This window comes from Aethalodelphis obliquidens, unplaced genomic scaffold (assembly GCF_003676395.1).
Source record: "Aethalodelphis obliquidens isolate GAN/ISIS:26980383/991018 unplaced genomic scaffold, ASM367639v1 scaffold42, whole genome shotgun sequence".
NCBI lineage: Eukaryota > Metazoa > Chordata > Mammalia > Artiodactyla > Delphinidae > Aethalodelphis > Aethalodelphis obliquidens.
In genome coordinates, this window is record NW_020837986.1 from 3,252,909 (window position 1) to 3,279,079 (window position 26,171).

At 52.1% G+C, this 26,171-nt stretch overlaps 1 protein-coding gene across 4 annotated transcripts in view; it reads right to left on the minus strand.

Annotated features, from left to right (window-relative positions):
* Window positions 1–2,448: 2,448 nt before the first annotated feature.
* Window positions 2,449–26,171, minus strand: part of L3MBTL1 (L3MBTL histone methyl-lysine binding protein 1) — a 32,718-nt gene continuing 8,995 nt past the window's right edge. Inside the window, exons 7-21 of one of the 4 annotated variants that reach the window (XM_027078274.1) lie at window positions 23,903–23,991; window positions 23,305–23,409; window positions 22,310–22,445; window positions 21,880–21,971; window positions 20,468–20,619; window positions 18,354–18,430; window positions 17,741–17,826; window positions 17,447–17,557; window positions 16,854–16,968; window positions 15,954–16,053; window positions 15,575–15,772; window positions 15,435–15,484; window positions 10,716–10,873; window positions 10,222–10,284; window positions 2,449–5,265 (exon numbers count right to left, since the gene is read on the minus strand). In XM_027078274.1, the coding sequence (XP_026934075.1) occupies window positions 5,131–5,265; window positions 10,222–10,284; window positions 10,716–10,873; window positions 15,435–15,484; window positions 15,575–15,772; window positions 15,954–16,053; window positions 16,854–16,968; window positions 17,447–17,557; window positions 17,741–17,826; window positions 18,354–18,430; window positions 20,468–20,619; window positions 21,880–21,971; window positions 22,310–22,445; window positions 23,305–23,409; window positions 23,903–23,991 (1,667 nt within the window). In that variant the 3' untranslated portion in view covers window positions 2,449–5,130. Of the gene's footprint in view, window positions 5,266–10,221; window positions 10,285–10,715; window positions 10,874–15,434; window positions 15,773–15,953; window positions 16,054–16,853; window positions 16,969–17,446; window positions 17,558–17,740; window positions 17,827–18,353; window positions 18,431–20,467; window positions 20,620–21,879; window positions 21,972–22,309; window positions 22,446–23,304; window positions 23,410–23,902; window positions 23,992–26,171 lie in introns of those variants that run through there. The other 3 variants (XM_027078272.1, XM_027078273.1, XM_027078275.1) reach the window with 3 other exon arrangements.

The following is a 26,171-nucleotide window of genomic DNA, read 5'->3' on the forward strand; positions in this document are numbered from 1 at the left end:
GCGCACTGCAACGAAGAGGAGCCCCCGCGTGCTGCAAATAGAGAAAGCCTGCACGCTGCAACTAGAGAAAGCCCACATGCAGCAACGAAGACCCAACACAGCCAAAAATAAAAATAAATAAAATAAATAAATTTATTAAAAATATCAATTGGCCATAAATGTATGGGTTTATTTCTGGACTCACAGTTCTATTCAATTGGTCTTTAGGTCTGCCTTTATGTCAGTATCATACATGTTGATTACATTAGCTTTGCAGTCAGTTTTGAAATCACAAAGTCTGAGTCCTCCAGCTTTGTTCCTTTTCAAGATCGTTTTGGCTTTTGGGAGCCCCTCGCGATTCCATACAAACATGAGAAGCAGATTTTACATTCCTGCAAAAAAGGCCATTGGAATTTTGATAGGGTTTGCACTGACCCTATAGATCACTTTGGGTAGTATTGACGTCTTAACAATATTGTCTTCCTACCCCCGGATATTAATTCTTTCCATTTGTCATGTTGAGGAGGTTCCCTTCTATTCTTAGTTTTCTGCCAGTTTTTATTGTGAAAAGGTGTTGGATTTTTGTCAAATGCCTTTTCTGCATCAATTCAGATGATCATATGTTTTCCCCCTTCATTCTAGTAAGGTGGCATATTATATAGATTGGTTTTCTTATGTTGAAAAGACATATCCTTGCATTCCAGGGATCTTCCTCCTTTTTTATATACTCTCTCATTTTGACGGAACACACCCTCCAGTGGCTTCCTGAGGAAAGGTGCATAGGAGATAAAAGTTTGAAACCTTGTACGTTTGAAAATGTTCTGCTTTCATATTTGACCGATAGCTTGGCTGGGTACAGAATTCTAGGGCAGAAATAATTTTCCTTTGGAATTGTGAAGACATTGCTCCTTTCTCTTGCTTCCAGCATAGCTATTGAGATGTTCAGTGCTACTGTAATTCATGTTCCTTTGGATGTGACCTGTCTTACTCCCTCTGGAAGCTTTTAGATCTTCTCTCTGTTCTCATTATTCTGACATCTCGCCGTAATGAGGCTTGGTATCGTTCCTTTTACATCCATTGTGCTGGGCATTCAGTGTGATTTTTAAATTTGTCTCTCTGTGAAATTTCCTTTTTTTTTTTAAGTTTGTTTCATATAACTTGTTTTCTCTGTTCTCTCTTAATGGCATTCCTGTTAGTTGTATATTGGACTTCTAGTTAGTCCTCTAATTTTCTTATTCTTTCCCATTTTCATCTTTTTTTATTCCACTTTTGCAGCAATATCAACTTTATCTTTCAACCCTTGTATTGAATTATCTCTGCAATCACATTTGAAATTTCCAAAAGTCCCTACTCATCACTCAATGTTTCTTTTCCTTTTTTTTTGGCAGTACGCGGGCCTCTCACTGTTGCGGCCTCTCCCGTTGCGGAGCACAGGCTCCGGACGCACAGGCTCAGCGGCCATGGCTCACGGGCCCAGCCGCTCCACGGCATGTGGGATCTTCCCGGACCGGGGCACGAACCCGTGTCCCCTGCATCAGCAGGCGGACTCTCAACCACTGCGCCACCAGGGAAGCCCCTCTTTTCCTTTTATAGCAGCCATGGCTGGTAGGCGATTAACTTTGGACAAATGGAAGGATCAATTATTCCGCTATGATAGTAGGAAAGAAGGATGGATGGATGTAGGTAGGAGGGGACTGGAAGATGAGGTGGCTGGAAGGTGGGGTATTCCTTCTGAGGACCCCCATTTTCTCTGTGACATAGATGGTGAGGACATCCATTGAGACAACTAGGAAGGTGATGGGGTAGGAGGTTTGAGGAGCATGAAAAGGGAAGTCAAACCTAATCCACCACCCGCCCTCCAAATTCCAGCTGCTTCCTGGGCAGCCCTAAGGGTTGACACTGAAGCCAGAGATCATCAGTCAACCATGGCACAAATCGACTCGGTAAGATAAGTTCCTGGTTAAGGTGTGGAGACGATGGGCTCTTGGACAGCTCCATGGCTGGTATTCTAGCCAAGTAGTCTGGCTAAAGCAGTGGGCAGAGGAATTAAGGACCTTGACAGAAAGGCGTTGATGTGATTGAATTTTTCTGCCACTTTCCCATCAGCTCATACTATCTCTGGGAACCTTAAGAAATTCTAACTGTTCAGCTTGACATTTCCCCACCCCCAAATCTGAGGTTATTTTAAAAACCAGAGGCTTCGTTGAATTTTCTGCCCTTGACCATGTATAAACTGTCAAGGATCAGGCCATTTTCACACGGTTTTCAGGAGGTTCCCGTTGTTTACATTTCTCAGTGTTGACAAGTATACCCATTCATCTTTATCCTTTGTTTTTTATCTTTAAAATAGAATAAAAATCAGGTTCTTTAGGACCCCTAACAGCAAACAGAATGCTTTATTCTCTTCAGTGATGGCACAAGATTCGTCTTGTGTTTTCTGGACGTTGGATCATGAAAAGAGAAACAGACTCAGAGCAAATCATCCCGTTCTTCAGGTTTATTTATGTTGCTTCAATACACTGACAAAATACACCACATTTTGTCACTTTTTCTCTCTCAAGAGTCAAGAGTGACTTTATCTTTAACCAGAGGATTCTCTTAAAGAACACGCACATGTGCGTGCACACACGAACGCGCGCACACACACACACACTCTCTCTCTCACGAGGCAAGTACAAAAAACATTAACTCCACCAAAGTGCATGTGAATGAAAGTGCAAACAGGCTTCATTTTTGAACTCTGGGATCATTCTCTCTGCTTCATAAATTAAACAGAAGGCGTCTCACTGCCCTAGGCCGGGGCTGGGCAAGGGCTGGGAGAGGCTGCCGGGGCCAAAGGGTATGTGGTTCCTGCCTCTGGAGAGCAGGGCGGAGGGCACAGGGCAGCGGTGCCAACTCCCTCCCCTCACCCCTCACCGCACGCGCCCAGGTCAAGGTGCAATGATCTCATTGGGGAAGGGATAGGGGTGAAGCGGCAGCGGGGTCGACAGAAGGCAGATTTCTTTCCCCCTTTTTTATGATTTGGTTTCTTTCCAGAGTTTGATGTTGGCGCAGACAGTGCTGAGGCCTCCAAGTTCGGAGGCCTGGGGGCCCTTTTCTCCAAGGCCCTTGGTCCATCCTGTCTCTCCTGTAGACAAGCATTAGGATGGTGGTGGACAGACCCACATGGCACAGCTGTCCCAGCTGCACTCCTTAGACGCGGAGAGGCCCCACAGCACAGCTGTGTGTACTTGCTGTCTTCTCCTCACACCAGAGTCAACGAGCATCTCTCCCCAGTTTCACAAGGAGCAGACGAGGCCACGGAGCTGGTGGGTTTTACTGCCACCCAAGCAACCAAGAGAGAGAGGCTCAGCTCGCTCCACCTTACTCCTGGCCAAGGGGGCCCCAAGCCTCTGTAAACCCAGCCCCCAGCCCGAGGCAGGGCCTGGCCGAGCCCTCCCAGGAAGGTAGAGCCTCTGAGGACCGTCTGCGGCCCTGCGGCAGCTCAGCTGGGGGAGCTGAATGGCTGCCCTGGCCAAGCTGCCTCTGTGAGAGAAGGTTCCCTCCTGGACTGGGGCAGGGACTCAACAGAGCTTTGGGTTTCCCAAAGATAAAGCTTCATATTTTAACAATAATAGCCCTTGACATTTTCCCAGCACCGAGGCTCACGCCTGCACCCTGTCAAACACTTCCAAGACTGCCCTACACGCACCCGCACGTACACATCACATGATGGATGGGAGGGGTCTGGGGAAGGCCCCTGGCTCCACAGGAGCTTGGCGGCGGCTCCGCACCTCCATGTGTGGGGCTGGCTCTTGCCGTGGGCTCTGCCCCCGCCCCTGCAGGCTGGGAGGCGGGTTTGGCAGTGGCTCAGTGGAGGCTAGGCCCCCTCCTGGACAGAAAGGTCAAAGTCCCAGAGCCCTGGCAGGCACCTGGCTGGCAGTGCAAGACAGATGGAGAGTGGTAAGAGAGGCTTAAGGGACATGGAGACATCAAAGATAGAATTCACCTTCTTCCCAACTCCCAACTTCAAGGGGTGTTTGTAAGACTCCCCAAGAGCAAGACATTTAAGGGCCAGGTTGAATGTGATGCCACGGGGTGTATGTGCCAGGTAGCGTGCTACATCCCCACGGCAGGAGGCCTGGCAGGCATAGGGCCCTCACCCCCCGGGCAACACGTTGGCTGAGACCCACGGCTGCAGAGAAGGATGCGATACCCAGTTTTGAAAGCCACCATGCCTGCCGGACCGCCCTGCTGGCCCAAGGCCCGAGGCTATATGATGTACCCTGGGGCTCGCCTCAGCCACCTAGCCAGCCAGGGTGCCTCTTCTCCACACTTGACACAGAAGGGGGGTAAGGGGGACATCGTGGAACCTTAACCTCTGCTACAGAAGTTAAACAGGTTCTAACCACCCGCTCTACTGGAAACAGGACAGGGCATGGGACACTAAAATACCATGTGGTCCAGAACTGGGCGTGTTGAAGAAGGCATCCTGGCTCAGAATCCCCCACTTCCAGGCAAAAAAGAGAGAAAGGCAGCCAAAGCCTCCCAATGGATCCTATGAAGACATACCTCTGGGGCTCACCCGTCTAAGGGGGAAGAGCCAGCGGGGTCTGGCTGGGCCGTGCCCAGGAAACCAGGCAGCAGAATGTGGGCAGCAAAACCAGCAGACAGAAAGAGGGGAGGTGTCTTTTTGAATAAATACATTTTCGGCAGGGTCGCTTCCTGATAGGAGGAAAGGGAACAAGGAAGCAAGAGCGCAGAGAGATGCCAAAGAGAAAAGGGCCTCAGATTGGAGGACTCCTGTTCTACCAGACTGTTCTTAACGGCTGAGAGAAAGACCCTTTGGTGATGAAACAAGTCGCTGGAGATGCGGGGCCGCCATGGGTGGGGCACCTTCAAACTTCTCCATCAGTGGCGCTCCCCCCGCCCAGTCTCACCCTCACCGGTGCGCCCGGTGGCAGATGAGCTCTAGGACTCGGGGGCTAGGACTCCATCCTCCTCAGGGCTCCTCTGCTTCCCTGGACCTTGTACAAGGCAGCCCCGGAGAGAAGGACCACCCCTGATAAGGGACAGAGGGTGGCAGGGGCACGGATGGGATGTGAGGAACTCAAGCCGGGAAGGAAGCAGCAGCTGCAGAGGGAGATATTTAAGAGACCAGCCCTGAGCCGGTCACTTTAAGGTGTCGTCGGCGTTTTTGAACATGAGAATGGCGTTATAGATCTTCAAGGCTGGGCCCAGCTTGACACTCATGATCTTCACAATGTCCGCCTGTGTCAGCAAAAGGAAGGCCTCGCCGTCAATCATCTGAGGAGTTGCAGGAGGGAGGTGGAAAGCGGAGAAGGTGGAGAGGGTCACGGGGAAGGAGGGGGTGTGTGTGGGGAGTGGAGAGGAGAAAGAAAATAGGAGTAAAGGACAGATGGGGGGAAGGGAAACAGGAGGGAGGGGGAGAGGGAGGAGAAAGGACAAGGGAGGGAGGAAGGAAAAAAGGAAGACAGCAATGGGGAGAGAGAAGGAAAGAAAGATATCCACTGGTTTCCCCACGTCCACACACAGACACATACACACACATGCACGCACACGTGCTCTAGCTCTGTCTCTTTCTGCTGGCTGGTCTGGATTTCAGTATGTGTTTACATAATGTCCTCTGAGTCCTCACTGACAGCGGCTTCAAAATACCTGCTGTTGCTGTGCCCACATAAGGGTCAATCTTGGCACTGCGAATAGTAAATAAGCAGACACCGAGGGCATTCCCACGTGCTGCAGGCTGAGCGCTACCATGTTACCTATGAGCTATTCCTGAGAAGCAAGGGGCAGCGGGGAAGGAAGAGAGGAAGAGAGAAAAAGAGATGAAATCTGAATCTAACCAACCTCTGCACCTGACGTCCAGTTTATAAGAAACACAGGGGAGAGTGGACCTAGTTAAACGACACCACGAGGAAGCAGTGAGACAGATCTAGAAGTTCACATTCACCAAGACTGTTTCCAATGTCACACACACAAAAAAAAAATTAAAAAAAAAAAAAAGAGAGGAAACTATTCTAGAATAGAAGATATTTAAGAGACATAACAACCCAAACCAACTGTGTGGACCTTGCTTGGGTCCTGGCTCAAAAACACCAACAGCAAAAGATACTCTGGGCACGAGCAGAGAAATTTGAATACAGGCTGGGCATTAGGTGATATAAAGGAGCTACTGTCCACTTGTTCAGTGGGATAACAAGGTTGTGGTTATGTGGAGAAAGACTTTAGTTTTTAGAGATGCGTGCTGAAGTACTCAGGGGTGAAATGTCATGATGGCCATTATCTACTTAAAACTACTTCATCTGGGACCTCCCTGGTGGCGCAGTGGTTAAGAATCCGCCTGCCAATGCAGGGGACATGAGTTCGAGCCCTGGTCCGGGAGGATCCCACGTGCCGCGGAGCAACTAAGCCCATGAGCCACAACTACTGAAGCCCGTGAGCCTGGAGCCCGTGCTCCACAACAAGAGAAGCCACCGCGATGAGAAGCCCATGCACCGCAACAAAGAGTAGCCCCTGCTCGCCGCAACTAGAGAAAGCCCGCGTGCAGCACCAAAGACCCAATGCAGCCCTAAATAAATAAATAAAATAACCTTTCTTAAAAAAAAAAACAAAAAAAAGTTGCTTCATCTAAAAATAGGTGAAGCAGGGCTTCCCTGGTGGCGCAGTGGTTGAGAGTCCGCCTGCCGATGCAGGGGACACGGGTTCGTGCCTCGGTCCGGGAAGATCCCACATGCCGCGGAGCGGCTGGGCCCGTGAGCCATGGCCGCTGAGCCTGCGTGTCCGGAGCCTGTGCTCCGCAACGGGAGAGGCCATAACAGTGAGAGGCCCGCGTACCGCAAAAAAAAAAAAAAAAAAAAAGGTGAAGCAAATAACTGTTAATTCTCCGGGATAGGGAGATGGGTAGGGAAAGGGAGGGGAGAAGCCCATTGTGGAGGAGGGAAAGAGATGCAGACAGCCAGGGCGGGAGACGGGGCTAGGGGTGGGGTATGGTGAGCACAAGGGCCTTTTCTCTCAGCGGGTGGGCCTGGCTGGGCTGCGGAGCCTCCGGGCAGGAGCGCAATGTGGCTCCTGGTCCCACCATTTGGCCTGAAGAATCCCCTCCTCTGGGTACTGGGACCCCTTTTTTGAAAAGGTATCCTCCCTCCTATGCTCCCTCCTTAAGAATCATGGCAAACAAAACCCTTCTATGGTGTTTCTTATATGGCCAACACTGTTCTTAAACACCTTTCGTATATTAACTGATTTAATAATTCTCACAACACCCCTCTGAAGCAGCACCAGTATTAATTACCCCCATTTTACAGGTGAGGAAACTGAGGCAGAAAGACTAAGGAATTTGCCCTCATCACATGATGCTGGGCCAGGCACACAGCAGACTTCAATAATTATTTGCCGAGTAAATTAAACAAATACATGAGAGCTACAATAAAGGTGACAAAGGGAGGACTGGGCAGACTTTTCTTAGGCCCATCAGTGCCAACCACCAGACTGAACAGACTACCCCTAAGACCATCTATCCGATATGCTCTAATTTCTCACTCATGAAGCATCCCTCTAATGAACGGTCTGCGTCCTGGCTGGGAAGAATCCTGACTCAAGTCCCTGAAAGCATCAGTTCAGCCAGAGAAAGCCCATTCCTTGGAGCACGGTCCTCCCTGGGGAAATGGATGACATGGACCAGATCCCGGAGAAGGTAATCCTCAGACCCTGCAAAGGTCCTCCTCCACCCTGAGACTCTATTTGATGCCCGTGGGCCACCAGCACACCTTCCCCGCTTTTGCCATTGCTTTTTTTGTTTCACAGATCATGCTGAACTGAGATACACAGTAGATGTTCCTGGGAGAGATAGACCTTTTCCTAAAAAGGGGAGGATGCCCAAGGATCAAACTCTGGGGTGATTCCACAGCTGGCTAAACCACTGCACTCAAAGAGCGTTGATTTGTGACCTGCTGTCACCTACAGGAAGATCTCTAATGGGTGTCACGTACTTCTGCTCTGTCTCATTAAACACATGCGGTGAAGACTTGGTGGAAGACACAGAAAGCTTAGTTTTCAAATGTACAAGTTGTGTGAGGCTGGAAAGCCCTATGAATATCAGAGATGACAGAATCAAGATTTAAAACAATGAGACTATGAAACCAACGAGAGAACATTTAATAGGGATAAATGTAAAGTTTTACATTAGGCTAAAAAAACAAACAAACAAAAAAAACCCCCAGTGGTGCAAGGAACACACTGGAAAATTTGGTTAGACTATAATAGATAATTGACAGAAAAGGCACTTGGGGGACTTTGATGAACTCCAAACTGGTGTGACGTGGCTGTAATAAAGCTAGTGCAAACTTAAGTTTTGCCAACAAAAACATAGGGTTCAAATATGGAGAAGGAGAAAACAATGCAAATGCCCACTAACAGAACTGTGGGATTTTCATAAAACAGAGCACTGCTCAGAAATAAAAAGGAGCTAATTGCTGGTATACACTGTAACATGCATGAACCTGCAAAACATTACACTGAAGAGAGACAAACGCAAAAGAGTACGTGCTGTATGATTCCACTTATGTGAAGTTCAAGAACAGGTAAAACCAATTTATGGTGCTAGAAATGAGAACAGTGGTTGCCTATGAGAGCTGACGAAAGGGGCCAGGAAAGAACTTTCTGGTATGATGGAAATGTTTTATATCTTGATTGACATGTTGGGTTCAGGGTGTATACAGTCCACGAAACTTGTAGAACTGTACTTTTAAGATGTGTGCATTTCATTCCATGCATATTTTACCTCCATTAAGAAAACAAAACATCTAGGTGTCAGTTCATAGGTTGTAACAAAGGTCCCACTCTGGTGGGGATGCTGATAATGGGGGAGGTTGTGCATGTGTAGGGGGCAGGGGGTACGTGGGAACTCTCTGTACCTTCCTCTCAATTTTCCTTGAACCTAAAACTGCTCTAAAAAAAAATAAAGCCTTTTTAAAAACAAAAGCATCAGACATACAGGGGAGCAGCAGCCCAGTGTGTTCTGTGTTGGTCAGACGGCATCTGAAACTTGCGGCATAGACACATTCTGATAAGAAGATCAACAACCCAGAAGGCAAGCACCCAGAGCGGGGAGGAGTTTGGGAGCGCCACCACCCAAGGGGCAATGAAGAAACTGGCTGTGTTGGGCCTGGATAAAGAGATTCTTCCAGGGAAAGAGGAATATACTTCTTTCTCCTGGGCACCTGACCTGGCATCTATGGGGAGCTGAAACCACGCTCTCTTGGGTTAAGGGGGGTATGTGTATTCTTTGGAAGGAAGACCTAAATGAACTGAAAGGTCCCTTCCAATTTCAAACTCTACGAATTAGGCGAGTCACGATAAGGCTCTTTATTTGAGGACAGCTACACATTGAAAGCCAGAAACACCATGGATTGAGCTCTCCCTGTATCAGGCATGTGGCTATAGTGATGTGATCTGTATATTACTCTACAGCATTGGTAGATAATAATATAGATGCTGACGATATAGTTACACTAGACATTCTGGTATAGTGATCCACTCATCATTTCCAGCGCTCACATGGCCCTGCGAGGCAGTCATCATTATACCCATTTTATCTCTATTTTTTTGGCCATGCTGCATGGCTTATGGGATCTCAGTTCTCCAATCAGGGATTGATCCTGGGCCATGACAGTGAAAGCACCAAATCCTAACCACTAGACCACCAGGGAACTCCCCACCTCTACCTCACGGATGAGAAGATGCAGACTCAAAAGAGCTCCAACCAGCAGAACTAGGATTCAAATCCACCTGTCCACAAAACTAGTGGTCTTTCACCTACAGTTCACTGCTTCTCAACTTCGGTAAGCTTTTGGGTCTTAATTTTAAGTGTGTGTTAGGATCCTTGCAGTAAATGGCAATAGCTGTGCCAGTCAAAATACACTTTAATTGACTGGCATTGAGGAAGCTAAGTTTGGAAGACAAAAGTTCGAGCAGAGAGCACAATTTCTGTTGTGAATGGAATCCTGTTTCCAGGATGGTTTCCCTTCCTGAGGACGGTCTGAACAGAGGGTTTGGTTCCCAAGCTGGGCCATGGTGTGTACCAGATTTTTCCCAGAGACGTGGGTCACTGTGACTGGTCCCCCTAGGTGGGATGACAGAGGGCCCTCTCTAGCTGGGGGCAGTGCTGGGGAGGGCTCCTGCATCCTGCTATCTCAACGATGGTGACCCTCCTCTGTCCCCACCCTGCGCTTTGCACCTTACCTCATCTTTGAAGAGCCGTGCTTGGTCCTCACAACCTGTCAGGGTCTGAACAAAGCCGAAGACCTTGGAAACCAAAGAAGACGTGTTGCCAAGGCGACGGGGCTTGGGAGAGGAGGGAGGAGGCCGGCCTACCCGGCCTTGGTGCCTCCTGGGCTATGGCAGTGTTGCTTTTTCTTATCAGCCTAAGAGGATCTTGCATCTCTGTGCTGCTGAGTGAGCGAGGTGGGGCCCCTTGCTCCCGAGGCCCAGGCCTGAGCCTGTCTCTCCTGCTAGACTAGCAACACGCCCTCCTCCCCATGCACTAGGATGGGCCTATCAGACAGTCCCTCAGTCCCCCCCAAGGCCCCCACTGAGCAGCTGGGAGGGACTGTGGACCGCAGGAGGTTGAGTCAGGAGCAGTGTGGGCCTCTGCCCGACAGGGGCCTTTCCTGAGCCCTCCTGCCAGGGTGCGGTGAGGGCAAAGCAGAGGAGGAGGAAGAGGGAGGGGTCCTCACCTCATTGATGGTCCACTTGGCGACTGTCGAGGCTGAGATGCCCGCCACTCCTGGTAGGAGCTTGCGGTGCTGCTCCCAGCACGCTGATAGTGACCGGTCGGGGTGGGCCGACAGGGCCGACATGAAGAGGGACTGGTGCATGACGTCAGTGGTCAGTGCTGGAAGGCAGAGGCAGAGGCAGAAGCAGAGGCTGGCGGCCAAGGCCAAAGGCTAACCTGGTCTCTGAAGCCCGCTCATCCCCAGGCCACCTGAGAGACTGGCTGGCAGAGTGGGCAGGACCATGGCCCCTTTCGGATAGCCCTGCAGAGCCAAGAGGGTGATCCAGATCTCCTGACTCCTCATCCAGGGCTCGCCCCTTGGGGTAAAGTGGGTTCCTCACGTTACAGACTGTGTAGGATGACCCCACCCCCATCCTTCTGAGGCTGCATCACCCTGGGCCCTTCGAGGATGCTCTTCTCTCCTGGATCTGCTGCAGCATCCCAGAAACACCGCTAGATACCTTGCATCAAAACGGCCCCCAACATCCAAGCAACCTCAGCCCGGACATCAAAAGTCCATTCTGGGGCTTCCCTGGTGGCGCAGTAGTTGAGAGTCCGCCTGCCGATGCAGGGGACACGGGTTCATGCCCCGGTCCGGGAAGATCCCACATGCCGCGGAGCGGCTGGGCCCGTGAGCCATGGCCGCTGAGCCTGCGCGTCCGGAGCCTGTGCTCCACAACGGGAGAGGCCACAACAGTGAGAGGCCCGCGTACCGCAAAAAAAAAAAAAAAAAGTCCATTCTGCTTGTCCTCCTTTTCCTAAGTCCTTTTGGGCCCCCATTCTTGCAGCCTCAGGGGGATCCTGTTTGAGAATCAGGATCAGCCTGCCCAGCCTGACACGCACCTGCTACCTGCTGCCTCTGTCTCAAGCTCCACTCCTCCCCACTACGTCCCCAGCCGGGTCTAGTTTATTCTCTGCGCACCAGACCCCGGTCTACTCAGGCACATCTGGGGTGACCCCTGACCCACTCGGCATGCTGCCTGTCCCTCTGCTTCCTGATCTGTTCCTGGAACCCCTGGCTCCCGACTCCAGCCTCCAAGCGGCTCTTCGATTTGGTGAGTGACCCTGTTCTACCTGGCTTCCTCTTTGGCCAGGCTTGGTGGCTGTCTGCTTGGACTTCATCTACTTCTGGCCACTCTGGCAAACCTGGTCCCTACCCACCTTACCTGCCTTGGATGGGCCACATGGCCACTGTCCCATGGGGCTTGCCCTGCCTCTGCCCAGAATCCAAGACAGCTGGCTCCATCCTGTTCAGGTGGTAACTCTACACTCTCGTGAACGCGGCCCCCCACTGCCCTCCTCTTGCAGGCCCACCCTGCTCATCACATTGTCCTTGCATCCCTCCTCTTCGCGTCAGCCTTTCACCCTGACTCCTTGCACCTCACAATCACCCTCAGAGTCTCTGGGATCCCGTTTCCAGCCCCACTGACTGTTCTTCTGTAACTCAGCCTGCCTGCAGCCTCTCTGCTCATCAGCCCAAACCCATCTGGGGTGCACCCCGGATCTCCTGTGACAGCCACTGCCACCAGCCCTTCATTTACCTGCCCTCAGGTCTGGCCTCCTGTCCACCAGGTGCCCCTCTCTGAAGCCCTGTGTCTGGTGCTCCGTGTACGCTGGCGAGGAATCTGGGAGCTGTGCTGCTCCGTATCTTTCTTCCCCAGAGCACAGGACAGGAGCTTTTGCAGGCACCCGTGATATCTTATCTAACTGCAAAACATCTAGCTGCAGGTCAGAAACAGTTCCTCTTGTTCTTTTTTTTTTTTGGCTTAAAAGCAACAGAAATGTATTCCTCACAGTACTACAGGCTGGAAGTCCCAGATCAAGGCACCAACAGATTCGATATCTGGTGAAGGTCTGCTTCCTGACCCACAGGCTGCCATCTTCTCACTGTGTCTTCACATGGCAGAAGGGGCAAGGGGTCTCTTATAAGGGCACTAATCCCATTCTCAAGGGCTCCATCCTCATGACCTAATCACCTCCCAAAGGCCCCACCCCAAATACCGTGACACTGGGGATTAGGTTTCAACATATGAATTTGGGGGGGGATACAAACGTTCAGTCTATAGCACTATTATTATTGGAGGTTAATAACGGTGTGCTGAATAGGCACTGTGGAAAGGCAGGGGAACCACGGTGCGGGGGGCAGTGGAGTTAATGCAGTATAATAGAAAACACAAACTGGATTCAGAATCAGGAAATGGGGTTAGTTCCTTACTAACTTGCTCATTAGTCCTGGGCAGGTCATTTAACATGGGCCTCAGTTTCTCCATCTGTAAATAAACTGGTTGGGTAAGGAAATCACTGCTGTTTCCTCATTCCTTCCAACAGCTGACACTCATGGGGCGTGAATGGCCCTGCGAACAGAGTGAGCACAGCTGAGGCCTGTCCTCTCCAGGCGGTCTCCCCCAGGGAGCTGTTTCCCAGCAAACCGGCAGGGAGGAGGTCTACCCACGGATGCGTGAGAAGACTCCTCCGGAATGAAATCCAGAGTGACAAGTGTCCCCTCTGGGAGAGCCAGCTGGTGGAATGGGGAGCTCTGCCCAGAGGTCAGAGGCCTGGGCTCTGTCCCCCACCCTGTCCCTGAAGTGCTTCAGGCCTTGGGTGAGTCCTTCCCGGTCCAATCTGGGCCACAGCCTCAGTCTGTGGGAAGAGTTCTCAGGATAATTCTGGAATGAACACATTAGGCAAGAGCTCTCTGGCAGTCAGAACATGGAAGCCAACAAGGTGTACCAGGATGGGATAGAAGAGGTGCCCACGGCAGTCCCATCTCTGAAAGTCCCCACTCTGAGGGCCGGGAGGCAGGCCAAGACCCGCCTCACTCAGGCCTGAGGCTGCGGGAATTGCCTTCTGTTTCTACCAAGAGGAAACAGTATGGAACAGCAGCAAGAGGGAGTCAGGCAAGACATCAGGACTAATGATTCCCGCAGGTTATCGAGCACTTCACATGGACCACCTCATTTAAGCCTCTCACCACCTTTTAAGATTGGCACTATTATTATTAGCATTTTACAGATGAGGAAGCTGAGGCTCGGAGAGGTGGCTTCTGCTCAAGCTGTCACAGCATGTAAAAGGCAGTCTGCCTTGAGGTTGTGCTTTAAATCTTTGTGCTCATACTGCCCGGGTTACAGAGACTGTTCCTGAAGAACTGGAATAGCCTGGGTCCTGCCCAGAAATTGTGCATTGATCCAGGTGATTTCTCAAGGTCTCTTCTTGCCTTAAAGTGATGTGCATTCAGGGAATTCCCTGGCGGTCCAGTGGTTAGGACTCTGTGCTTCCACTGCAAGGGGCCCAGGTTCGATCCCTCGTCGGGGAACTAAGATCCCATGTGCCCCCAGGCGTGGCCAAAAAAATTATCTATCTAACAAAAAAAAATGATGCGCATTCAACTCAACTGAAACAAGATCCCCAGCATGTGTATCAGGGGATCAGGACTGTGTATCAGGACCTATGCTGTGTATCAGGACCTATGCCGGTGGCTGAAGATATAGATGAAGTCATCACGCAGTGGACGGCTCGGTCACCTTGTCCCTCCCCTTGGAGCCATGGGCTTGAGCTGTGTCCCATGCCCCTTCCAATTGATATGTTAAAGCTCTAATCTCCAGTACCTCAGAATGCCACTGTATTTGGAGAAAGGGCCTTTAAAGAGGTGATTAAGTTAAAATGAGGCTGATAAGGTGGGCCCTAATCCAATCTGTCTGGTATCCTTATAAGAAAAGGAATTTTGGAGACATGGAGAGACCCTGGGGGCACACAGGCATAGAGCAAAGACCATGTGGGACACAAGCAGGAAGGTGGCTGTCTGTACGCCAAGGAGAGAGGCCTCAGAAGAAACCAAACCTGTTGATCCTTTGAGCTTGGGCCTCCAGCCTCCACAAGTGTGAGAAAGTACACTTCTGTTGAAGCCACCCAGTCTGTGGTACTTGGCTGTTGCCGCCAAGTTAAGACAAAGGAGGTGGAAAAGTGAACTGACATGTGGGTCAGATAATTTACGTCTGTTGTACCAGCAGCGATAGCAGGAGAAGTCAGACCTGAGTTTGAAGCCCAGCTCAGCCCCTTATGAGGCGAATGACCTTGGGCAAATGACCTCACTCTACCAACCTCTCACTCCTCTTCTCTCAGGAGAGAATGACATCTATGTTACCGACCACTTGTGAGAGTCAGCAACGGTATAGGTAAAGCATCTGAAATGGTGCTGGGCCCATAGTAGGTGCTCAATAAACAGCAAAGTAGCCACTATTATTTCAGGTAATTGACACTGGAAAGGCAGATATTATTCATGTTTTCAAATGAGGAAACTGAAGCTCAGAGATGTTAACTAAGTTGCTCAAGGCCACACTAGAAAGTGACAGCCAAGGCCTCCCTCCCTGGAAGCCTAGATTGAGAAAAGCAGAGCTGGAGGCATCATCCCACCTTACAGCGAACCAGAAGTCCAGAGAGGCTCTGCGCCTTTCCTGGAAAATCACAGCAAAACCAGGGATAAAAAGGGGCTGGAATCCGAGGTCGCTCAAGGCCCTACCCGTGGTCTTGCCACTGCTCTGTATCCCCAAGTATCTCGAATGCAGAGGTGGCCTGCCTGCCAGCTTCTCCGGCTCTGGGCACCCCTGGTGACTCCTCCCACCAATTACTAAGTACTCATTGTGAACGCGGCGGAGGACACAGGAATAACTGGCCCAGGACTCACTCGGGAAATCTTCCTGTGGGATCTTCTGATACTTTGGAGGGCGTCCGATCCTGGAGAGAGAGGGACCAGGTCCATGGCAGGGAATCAGGGCCTGGGCTGGCCCAGGAGGACTCGAGGCCCTGCACCCTTGCCCTCCGCACCGGCTGTGATGGCGAGGCTTCTTCCTTAGGGAGAAGCCCGAGAAGTTCCTCTTACGGGCCAAGGCCTCCGTGTCGGACAGCTCTGCCTTCAGCCGGCTCTGGTTCCTCTCGGCCAGCGGGCAGCCCGAGAGGCAGTGGTGGGCTGTGAACTTGCCTGTGACGTGGCCAGAGCCATCACAACCAGGAGTGGGGCACTTTCTGGAGAAGAAGAAGACTTAAGATGGGCTGAATCTGATAGTTCCCACTTAGCTCTTCCCAACCCTGGCCCCATTAGGAGAGCGGCTGGGTGGGCCCTGGTCGGCCACCCATAGTGGGTATAAAACAGACCCTCTCTGAGCAACAATGCCCGAGGGTCTCTTAGCAGGAGCCCTTCACTCACCGGTGGTGAAAGCTGTACTTGGAGGTCCTGGTCTGTGGCAGGCTTCGACAGCTGAGAGGGGGACAGCCCCCAGGGGAGGCAGAGCTGGGCTCTCTGGGTCCTGGAGGGGCAGGAAGAAAAGGGTCAGCACAGGGCCCTGGCGGTGGGGGCGGGGCTGGGAGAGGAGTCATGCAGGGCAGGGAAGGTCAGCTCCCTGACTAGGAACCAGTTCCCCGGGTGCAAGGGGCCCTGAACCAGGCTGGGACACCACTTCCTGGGTGGATATGGATGTCAGCCCCTCTTGGGGGAATGAGGGCTTGGCTCTCATATTCTCTGTGGAAACCTGCAGGCCATACTCTCTGAAAGGAGGAGAACCCTTGGGGAGAGCACCTCAGGGCCGGTGTGGGCACAGCTGCCCCGGAAAGCCACATCAGGCAGATTTGCATGTTATTCGTGTTTCTCAGTTTTACCCCCAAGACTTCGGTGACCTTTTTTAGGCTCTGCCCACATGCAGAGAACAATCAAGAAGAATCAACACCACATGTGAAACAGACGTGGGTGACCTCTAACCCCTGCCTGCTGAGGGGCCCAGGATCTGATTGAGGGAGCCACACTGCCTTAGCAAACACAGCGCATGCTCGGCGTGGCTCTGCTATTCGCTGAGAGAACTCCCCAGGGGTACAACTACCTCCTAAGCATATGCTCCCAAGTGAGCTTGGCCCTTCACACCTCCAGGCTCCAAACCCAGCAAACTGGGGAGGCCAGAGGCACTGCTATGTGTAGCAAAGACCCCTGAGGTGGGGAGGATGAGGGACCCCAGAGCTCACTGTGGGCATGCTATAGAAGGGGGAGGGGTGCCAGAGCTCGGGGGCAGGGCCGGGCATCAGGAGGAGAGGGCCAGGGGGCCCCAGGGGTACACACGGAGAGGAGGCTGCAGGGGATGCCCCGTCTTGGAGCACCAGCCCGCGGGGTGGATGTCAGGGTGGTCGGCATCGATCCAGAAGTCGTAGGCGTGACTCCAGCCATCAAAGTGGAGCTGGGGAGGAAAGACCCTTGGAGGTCAGGTGCTTCTCGTGGAGCCCAGCTCAGCCGGGAGGTCCTCCAGGCTCCAGGAGGCTCTCCCCATCCCTGGGGCCCGTCAGAAGCAAGATCCTGGATTGGAAGAACCAAGGGGCCCACCCCACAGTAGTCTGTCTTGGCCACCACACTTCCCAAGGGTTTCACCCTTTAAGTTAGTGGCATCTCCCATCAATCCCATCAATAGGACAAGGATGATTAGGCCCATTTTATAGGCTCAGAGAGGGGACGTGACTTGTCCCGACTCACAAAAGTAAGTCACAGATGAGGCCAGACTGAGACCCAAGATCTTCGGCCTCAGGTTCAGAGCTCCCTTCCCTGCAACGCACAGCCTCCCTCAAGTCTGGCTCATGCCATGCCCTTGACCTCAACCCAGCCTACAGGAGCCCTGCCCAACTGGCCTGTCCACTCCTCCAGCCCAAGGAGCCCAGAGCCACCTTTATCCGATGGTCCTCAACATCCTCCACGCTGGCCACACGAATTAGGGCTGGGTTCCTGCGGTCCACGGCCTCCAGTTTCATGTTGACCAGGAAGCTGTGCGGGGGTCGCTGCGGGGGGACAGCAGCCTTCAGGCCGAGGCCCAGCTCAGCAGAGCTGAATCCCCAAGAGGGGAGCCCAGGTGCTGTGCCTGGGGAAACCACAGCCAAAGGGGGAGGCCAGGGCCCCATCCTGGCTGGCCGAGGGCTCCTCGCCTTGCCGAGCTCAGCTCGGGGCGGGGAGAGATGACTCACCACCTTGAAGGCCCAGGCGGGCACAGCAGAGGCCCCAGTTTCTTCCAGATATGTCTCCCAACAGAAGCTGTCAGGGTCTGGGTAGTCTGGAGGAGAGGATGAGCGCAATGTCTAGGCACCCAGGTGTACTGGGGGAGCTCTCCCCTCCAAGCAGGACCAGGGGCACGGAAAGGACAAAGGCCCGTGGACAGGGGGCTCCTGAGGCAGGGGGGTGCCAGGCAGAAGCAAGCACACCACCTCACAGCTCACAGGGCTTTCTGGGAACCCTGGCCCCTAGCCCCCTCCTTGGCTCTGCTGCTCCAGCCCCGGTCCCATCTGAACCCCTACTGCGTGTGGGCCAGCGTAACACCCCGACAGGGAAGGATACACTTTCGTTGCTCTGGACTCCTGCTCCCTTGCTGAGGTGGGGGTCAACTAACTTTCTTCCCTTCAACCTTAACAGAGTCAGGGTTTGACAGGCCTCTCCTGAGATCAGAGGGTTCTCAACTCCCAGGCAAAGAAGCTAAGGCTCCAGGCCACATCTGTCCCCTCCCCCTGCCCCCTAAAGACCCAGCTAATGAGATACTGGTAGGGGACCAGGGAGAGGGGGGCTTGGCTCAGGCTGCAGGGTCACCTTGTGGAGGGGTGAGGGGCTTTCCTTGCTTCTGGCACCAACCCACTGGGTGGATGTAGGGGCTGCTGGGATCACACCTGAAAGGCAAGAATTATTCACTGTCCCAAGAATCAATCTTGTGAAAATGACTCTATTACCCAAAGCAATCTACAGATTCAGTGCAATCCCTATCAAATTACCAGTGGCATTTTTTACAGAACTAGAACAAAAAATCTTAAAATTTGTATGGAGACACAAAAGACCCCGAATAGCCAAAGGAGTCTTGAGGGAAAAAAAACGGAGCGGGAGGAATCAGACTCCCTGACTTCAGACTATACTACAAAGCTACAGTAATCAAGACAATATGGTACTGGCACAAAAACAGAAATATAGATCGATGGAACAGGATAGAAAGCCCAGAGATAAACCCACGCACCTATGGTCAACTAATCTATGACAAAGGAGGCAAGGATATACAATGGAGAAAAGACAGTCTCTTCAATAAGTGGTGCTGGGAAAACTGGACAGCTACATGTAAAAGAATGAAATCAGAACACTCCCTAACACCATACACAAAAATAAACTCAAAATGGATTAGAGACCTAAATGTAAGACCAGACATTATAAAACTCTTAGAGGAAAACATAGGAAGAACACTCTTTGAAGTAAACCACAGCAAGATCTTTTTTGATCCACCTCCTAGAGTAATGGAAATAAAAACAAAAATAAACAAATGGGACCTAATGAAACTTAAAAACTTTTGCAAAGCAAAGGAAATTACAAACAAGACAAAAAAAACCCCCTCAGAATGGGAGAAAATATTTGCAAACGAATCAATGGACAAAGGATTAATCTCAAAATATATAAACAGCTCATGCAGCTCAATATTAAAAAAACAAACAACCCAATCCAAAAACGGGCAGAAGACCTAAACAGACATTTTTCCAAAGAAGACATACAGATGGCCAACAAGCACATGAAAAGCTGCTCAGCATCATAATTATCAGAGAAATGAAAATCAAAACTACAATGAGGTATCACCTCACACCAGTTAGAATGGGCATCAACAGAAAATCTACTACAACAAATGCTGGAGAGGGTGTGGAGAAAAGGGAACCCTCTTGCACTGTTGGTAGGAATGTAAATTGATACAGCCACTATGGAGAACAGTATGGAGGGGCCTTAAAAAACTAAAAGTAGAATTACCATATGACCCAGCAATCCCACTACTGGGCATATACCCAGAGAAAACCATAATTCAAAAAGACACATGCACCCCAATGTTCATTGCAGCACTATTTACAATAGCCAGGTCATGGAAGCAACCTAAATGCCCATCAACAGACGAAGGGATAAAGATGATGTGGCACATATATACAATGGAATATTACTTAGCCATGAAAAGGAATGAAATTGGGTCATCTGTAGAGACGTGGATGGATCTAGAGACTGTCATACAGAGTGAAGTAAGTCAGAAAGAGAAAAACAAATATCGTGTATCCACGCATATATGTGGAACCTAGAAAAATGGTACAGATGAACCGGTTTGCAGGGCAGAAATAGAGAGACAGATGTATAGAGCAAATGTATGGACACCAAGGGGGGAAAGTGGCGGGGGTGGTGGTGGTGGGATGAATTGGGAGATTGGAATTGACATGTATACACTAATATGTACAAAATGGATGACTAATAAGAACCTGCTGTATAAAAAAATAAATAAAATAAAAATTAAAAAAAAGAATTATTCACTGTCCCAGATGAAACTTCGAGGTCCTAAATCTGCTATCCTATGAGATCAGGGCACACCCTCATGTTACTTCTGAGTGACAGTGAGACATATGAGGTGAGAAAGTCAGAAAATTCCAACAGTAACTAAAAACTCTAACAGCACCTTAATATCTCAGGGACAATCATGGGTCACAGGGGTTTGCTCATCTTAACCTTGGTACTTTTAGATGAAATATTTAATTGCCGTCATAATTAATAAGTGATGTAGATCAAATCCACAGGGCAGTCAACTGTCCCCCGAGCAATATGTCAGGGCTGGGCTGGGTCTATGTGAAGCCTCCCGCCCCCGCCATCCCCTCCCCATCCCCGTCCCCAACCCCAGGGCCAAGTCTGGGTCCTCCCACTACCAGTAGTCATAAGTGTCATCCCAGTTGTCAAAGTGCACCAGGAAGCGGCTGTCCACCACGTCGGTCACACTGGCCACACAGATGAGGGATGGGTTCATGCGGTCCACGGCCTCCAGCTTCATGCCCACCTGGAAGCCCAGGGGTGGGGGACTCTGGGGGCAAGAAGAGGGGCTGCCATGGCCAGGCCCAGGCTGGCTTGTGCTGGCCCAGGACCCACCGGCAAAGGAAGAGGAGTAGGTTCCCTGGGGGCCATGCCTGGTGGGTGGGCAGGGAGGAGGGTGGGACAAAGAGGCTGAGAAAGAGGGTCCCTCCAGGGCAGAATTACCAACCTCAGCCCTGAGCCACTCAGGAATTTCTGGCCTCCAAGGGACTCTCAGAGGAAGCCTCACTGTGGCAGAAGATGACTGACTAACACGAGGCTACACACTCACCCAAAGAGTCTGCCAGGCTGAGCACAAGCCTCCTCTCCCCAGACAAGCCTGGCCCAGCTTGGGCTGAGGCAGGTGGGTCCACAGAGGCGTGGCAGAGAAAGAGGAGTTGATATGTGAGGCAGGGAGCGGCGGGGGCAGGGCAGGGAGGCACCTGCCACGTGTCAGGCATGAACTCCAAAAACCATCCCCTCCCTCAATCTTTACCACAGCCCTAGGGAGATGGGTATTATCACCCCCATTTTATAAATTAAGTGACTTGCCCAGGACCACAAAGCTGGCCAATGGTGGGGACAGGACTTAAACAGTTTGATTTAAAAATCTGCATCCCCCGTCACAATAGCTGGTAGAAGCCCACCGGTCACACGGGAACCTCTAAGTATGATCTCTGGGGCTGGACTGGGGCTGGGGGTACCTGCCCGTTCCTGGACAGCATGGTACAGCCCCTGGCCCACGGGGACCCTGGGCTTTCCATATGGTAACAGTTGTACTGGGAGTTCCCTATGTATCTCTCAAACCTTTTGCTTGGGATTAGGAGAGATTTTAGCTGCGGGATAAAGTTGCCAGCTGCCTTGAACAGAGAGAAAGACAAGGGGTGAGTGTTGGAACCAAATGGGAAAGCCTCAATGTTGGTCAAAAGGAAGGAAAAAGCCACTCCCACAATACAGGCTTGGACCTGACACCAAGAACTGCAGAGAAACCCAAGCCAAAAAGAAGAATGACACCTCAGTGCCCAGGCTCAGAGGGGGATGTGCGGAGGAAAGGATTTCAGCGGTAGGGAGGAGGGAGGGAACCGGGGGAACCCCGTAATCAGCTTCCTCCTCTGGCCCTGGGCCTGCCCAGTGGGCCCCTCCCATCTGGTGAGGACCAGAGCCCAGCTGGGGGCACCAGGAGATGAGTGCTTGTCTGCTGAGTCAGAGAGACTGGCCGGCTGCAGTGACTCTATCCTGGGAGGCAAATGTCCGCTCACTCAGGGGCACTCACGTGGCTCTGGCTCACAAACAGGTGCTTGGGGGCAGCCTGGGTTCTTGTGCTGCGCAGGTAATGGCTCCAGCTGAACTCCTCCTCCTTGTAACCTGGGCCCCTCGGGGGGGAAGAACAGAGCACCGTGCAGACAGAGGCTGGGCCATGGCGGGCGCACCCCACACTGAAGCAGCAGAATCAGGCAGGCCTGAGGACCCCACAAGCCTCGAGAACCTGCCCAGGGAACCCCTGCCGAAGCAGAACACAACCTGGGTGGACGTCCGCTCAAAGGGCAAGGGCAAAGCAGAAGCCCTGGGGCCGAGGCATAGCAGGATGAGATGCAGAGAGGCTGGCTGTGCAATGGGAACAGGGAAGGAGCTACCAACAGGAAGAGGGGGGGCAGGTCTGGGAGGCTCACTGCCTCACTGGGACCAACCCAGCTAGGCCTTACCTTTGGGGGGCTGCAGCTTGTGCCCCGTCTTCTCGAACCAGCCAGCGGGATGAATGTCAGGGGAACTGGCATTGATCCAGAAGTCGTGGCACTCGGAATACCCATCGAAGTGCAGACGTAGGCGGTAGCCACATACCTGGCCCCACGAGGGGGAGGGAGGGAAGCAGTCGCTGCACTCCCCTTCCCTCACCTCTCCTGGCCCAGCCTGGTGTCTCAGGGGCTCTGGTGCTGGCAGGTTCCCCACTCCACCTCTCCTCACCCCCAGGTTTCCCTGCATCCTGCACTTTGCCCCACACCCTCCCATCCTGCAATGAGGATGGTTCACATACTCATGAGTCCTGAGCTCTGGGCACAAGACAGGTAGATTCTAAGGCACTCTCTGGCCCCTCTGAACCCTGGATAGAATCCCAAGGGCAGTGACCAAGGCTCAGGCCTGCTCAGGGCCCCCAGGGACCTTTCCTTCTGCTACCTTCTCTCACTGCTCAGACCTCAGCAAGCTGATGGCGGCTCCTTGAGCACGGCGCCCTTGAACGTGGCATTCCATGCCTCAGCGCTTCCGCTCGCTTTGCCTCTTGTGCCTGGAACATCCTATGCATTCACAACTCATCTCTCGAGACTCAGCAATGGAGGCCCTTCCTCTCTGAAGCCGCTCCTGTCCCCTCAGTGCCCCCCTGCTCACATCTGTCACCTCCCCTGTGGGCTGTGGCCGTTTATCTGGCTGATTCCCACACAACGGTGAGCTCCTAAGAGGACAAGGACCTTGTTGGACTCGAGCCACCATCCCCGCCCTCAGGAGCGCTCCTCCTCAGTAACATCCCCACCCCGACCCTTCGCCTGATTTCTGTCCGATGTTTAGCTTTCTGCGCCTTCCCCTCCCTTTCTGAGGGCAGTGCAGTGCCCCCCTCATCTGAGTCCGAGCCCTCCGTGCCCCTGGCTGGCTCCTTCAAGCCATCCTGAGAGGCGTCACCAGGATGGGGGTGCCAGCCTCAGCTCACCTCAGCCACGGTGAGGATGAAGTACATGCTTGGGTGCTGAGGGTCGATGCCTTCCAACTTCATGCCCGGTTTGAAGCCATTTTTGTTATGAGTGACCACCTGGTACTGTCAATGCACAGACGGAAAAGGGCTCAGCTTCCCTCCAGCCTCACCCTTGCTTAGTGCGCGCGGGGCAAAGGAACTGCCTTGGGGCTCCACCCGCCCAGCACTACCAAAGGGGTGACTTATTTGGGCGTCTTTAGTGCAGGGATCCAAAGCAGGACGGACTAGCTCCTAGGTCCCTCGAACAATGGATTTCGGGGCTCTCTCTTACCCAAGTCATGGAAAGATCAGAATTGATTAGAAAGCACCAGAACTCAAAAGTCTGCAGGCCCAGTGACGGGTGAGCCTGGGTCCCACTCCCCTATTTCTTCCCACCGAGGAAGCCCCTTACAGTGAGCCCTTTTCTACTCTGGGCCCCTATCGAGTCTTTCCACCTTCCACTGTGCAAGTCCTTTGAGGGAGGTCAGACACAGAAAACACCAGAAGGCCTGAGTTTGGTGGCGAGTCCCTGGACTGGGAAGACAAGCTCCTCCTAGGAGGAAAGTATGTGACTCACGTCCTGGAAGAGGCTGACGGGGGCAGTGATGGCCTTCTGCTCCTCAAGGTAGGATTCCCACGACCAGCCTTCCTTCTTCTCCCCGGAGGCTGTGGGCAGGAGACAGACCGGCTGACCCCTGGGCTGCTCCTCAAATACCATCTTCCAACCCAACTCTACCTTAACCTCCAAAACAAACTTTTGTCTGTGATTACGAGCTGCCCTCTAGTCCCACTCAGCCATGAGGTGCCGCACACAGCGGGCTGTACCAAATTCTGTCCGCCCCGTCCCACCCCAGCCCACTGTCAGCAAAAGCACTTCGGATTTGGGAGCGACTAACAGAGGTTAGAGTCTCAACCACAGAGGGACAAAGCTGCGTGACAAATCCTGAGCCGGAGGACTTAATCACAGCAGCACCTAAGCTCAGCGGGAAAGAAGAGGAAAAAGAGAGATAGGAGGAAAACATGCAATGAGGAAGAAACAGAAGAGACCACACAGAAAGAAGAAACCCCCTTTTCCCGATTCTTCTTCCTCTGAGCACTGACTGACAGGCTCACACAGAGACAAAATGTATGCATGTGTGCTTGGCGTGCCCACAGAGTAGAGACTGATTACACACACATACCCCAGACATACACACAACACACACTCACACACACGTACTTTGGTCAGAGCCTACAGCCCTCGGAGTCTCCAGGTCCTGGGGAGGGGGAGCTGAATCCCCCTGTGGGACCTTCAATTTAGCCTGAGATGGAGTCCTGGCCTCCAACACAGAGGCGAAACATCCTTTAAAGATGGGAAAAGCTGGCAACATGTAAGGTAAGCTCCCAACGTCAGCCTGAAAAAATTTGCCACAATCAATTCATATCGCTTGGGTGAAGAGCTCCAGCTTCTTCTAGAAACTTCCGTGCCTCAATTTTGTCATCTGTCAAATGCAGATCACTTTGTCTACCAGAGAGGGTCATCAGGAAGAGCAAGTGAGAGGCTGTGAGTAAAAGATCCTTATGAGATACTGGATCCTTCCTAGGTCTCCACAAAGGCCGTCTGGTCTGGACTCTCGCTCTGCCTAGCTCTGGCTCGCCTGGCGATTGCTCTGGGTCATTCTGGTGTGGAGTGGTTTGTCACTCAGGAAGAAGCTTTCTCCTTAATTGGAACGTACATGGCTCCTAGGAGCTGCCTAAGTTCACCAGTCACTCCACTGAATCTTGAGATCCCAACCATCTAACCCAGATGGGCCAAAGCAGGTATTTTCTTCACCAACAGATCAACTAAGCCAGGAAACTCTGAGACCTACACCGACACAGCAACCTAGAGCACTGCTCTTCCAACTCCCCTTTGTCCAGAGTGAAACCTGGGTCGCCCCTTAGAATAGCGGTCCCCAACCTTTTCGGCACCAGGGACCGGGTTTCGTGGAAGAGTTTTTCCATGGAGGGGGGTAGGGGGGATGGTTCAGGTGGTCATGTGAGCGATGCGGGGGTAAGGGGAGCGGCAGATGAAGCTTCGCTCGCTTGCCTGCCATTCACCTCCTGCTCTGCAGCCCAGTTCCTAGCAGGCCGAAGACCGGACCGGGGGTTGGGGACCCCTGCCTTAGAACACATCACCCACTACAGTCCCTCAAGAAACTCTCACTGTTCCCACTCGGTCCTCATCTGGACTTACGGTGTAGGGGGAGGGGCAGGGAGGAGGCTTCAGGATGCCAGGCTTAGCATCACGTTGCTGTTTCTGGCCACTGGCATTCCACATCATCCTGAATAATACCTGTTTTTTCAAATCACCAGTACTATTTACCAATCCCTTTACAGCACCCAGTTCTCTGTGGATGACATCTAGCTTTTTGTCTCACTCTTCCCAAACTATAACACAAGCCAAGGAGCTGATTAGCTGTCAGATTCCTCATCTCAGGCACCTCGGCCCCGCCTTGGCTCTTTCATTCCAAGTTCATTTCTCTTTAGCCATACTCCAACATGGCCAAGCTCTAAGCCCCTCATGCCACAGTAGAGACCTCTGACATCTTCACCTGCCATCCCTCACACTCCCATCCTTACCCTCCCATCCTCCCCGCCACTTCCCTCCCTGGGCCTTTATTACCTGGATTCTCTCATAGTCATAACGCATCTTTACAGTTTACCATCGCCCGCCACTTCCTTCTACCTCAACCATTCCTTTTATCATGTAGGGGTACCTCCCATGCACTGTGTCTGGTGCCAGAAACTGGGGGTACAGGGATGGTTCAGAGACTTCATATACATGGTCCCCTTTAATCCTAACATTGTCTGGACATGATAGGCAG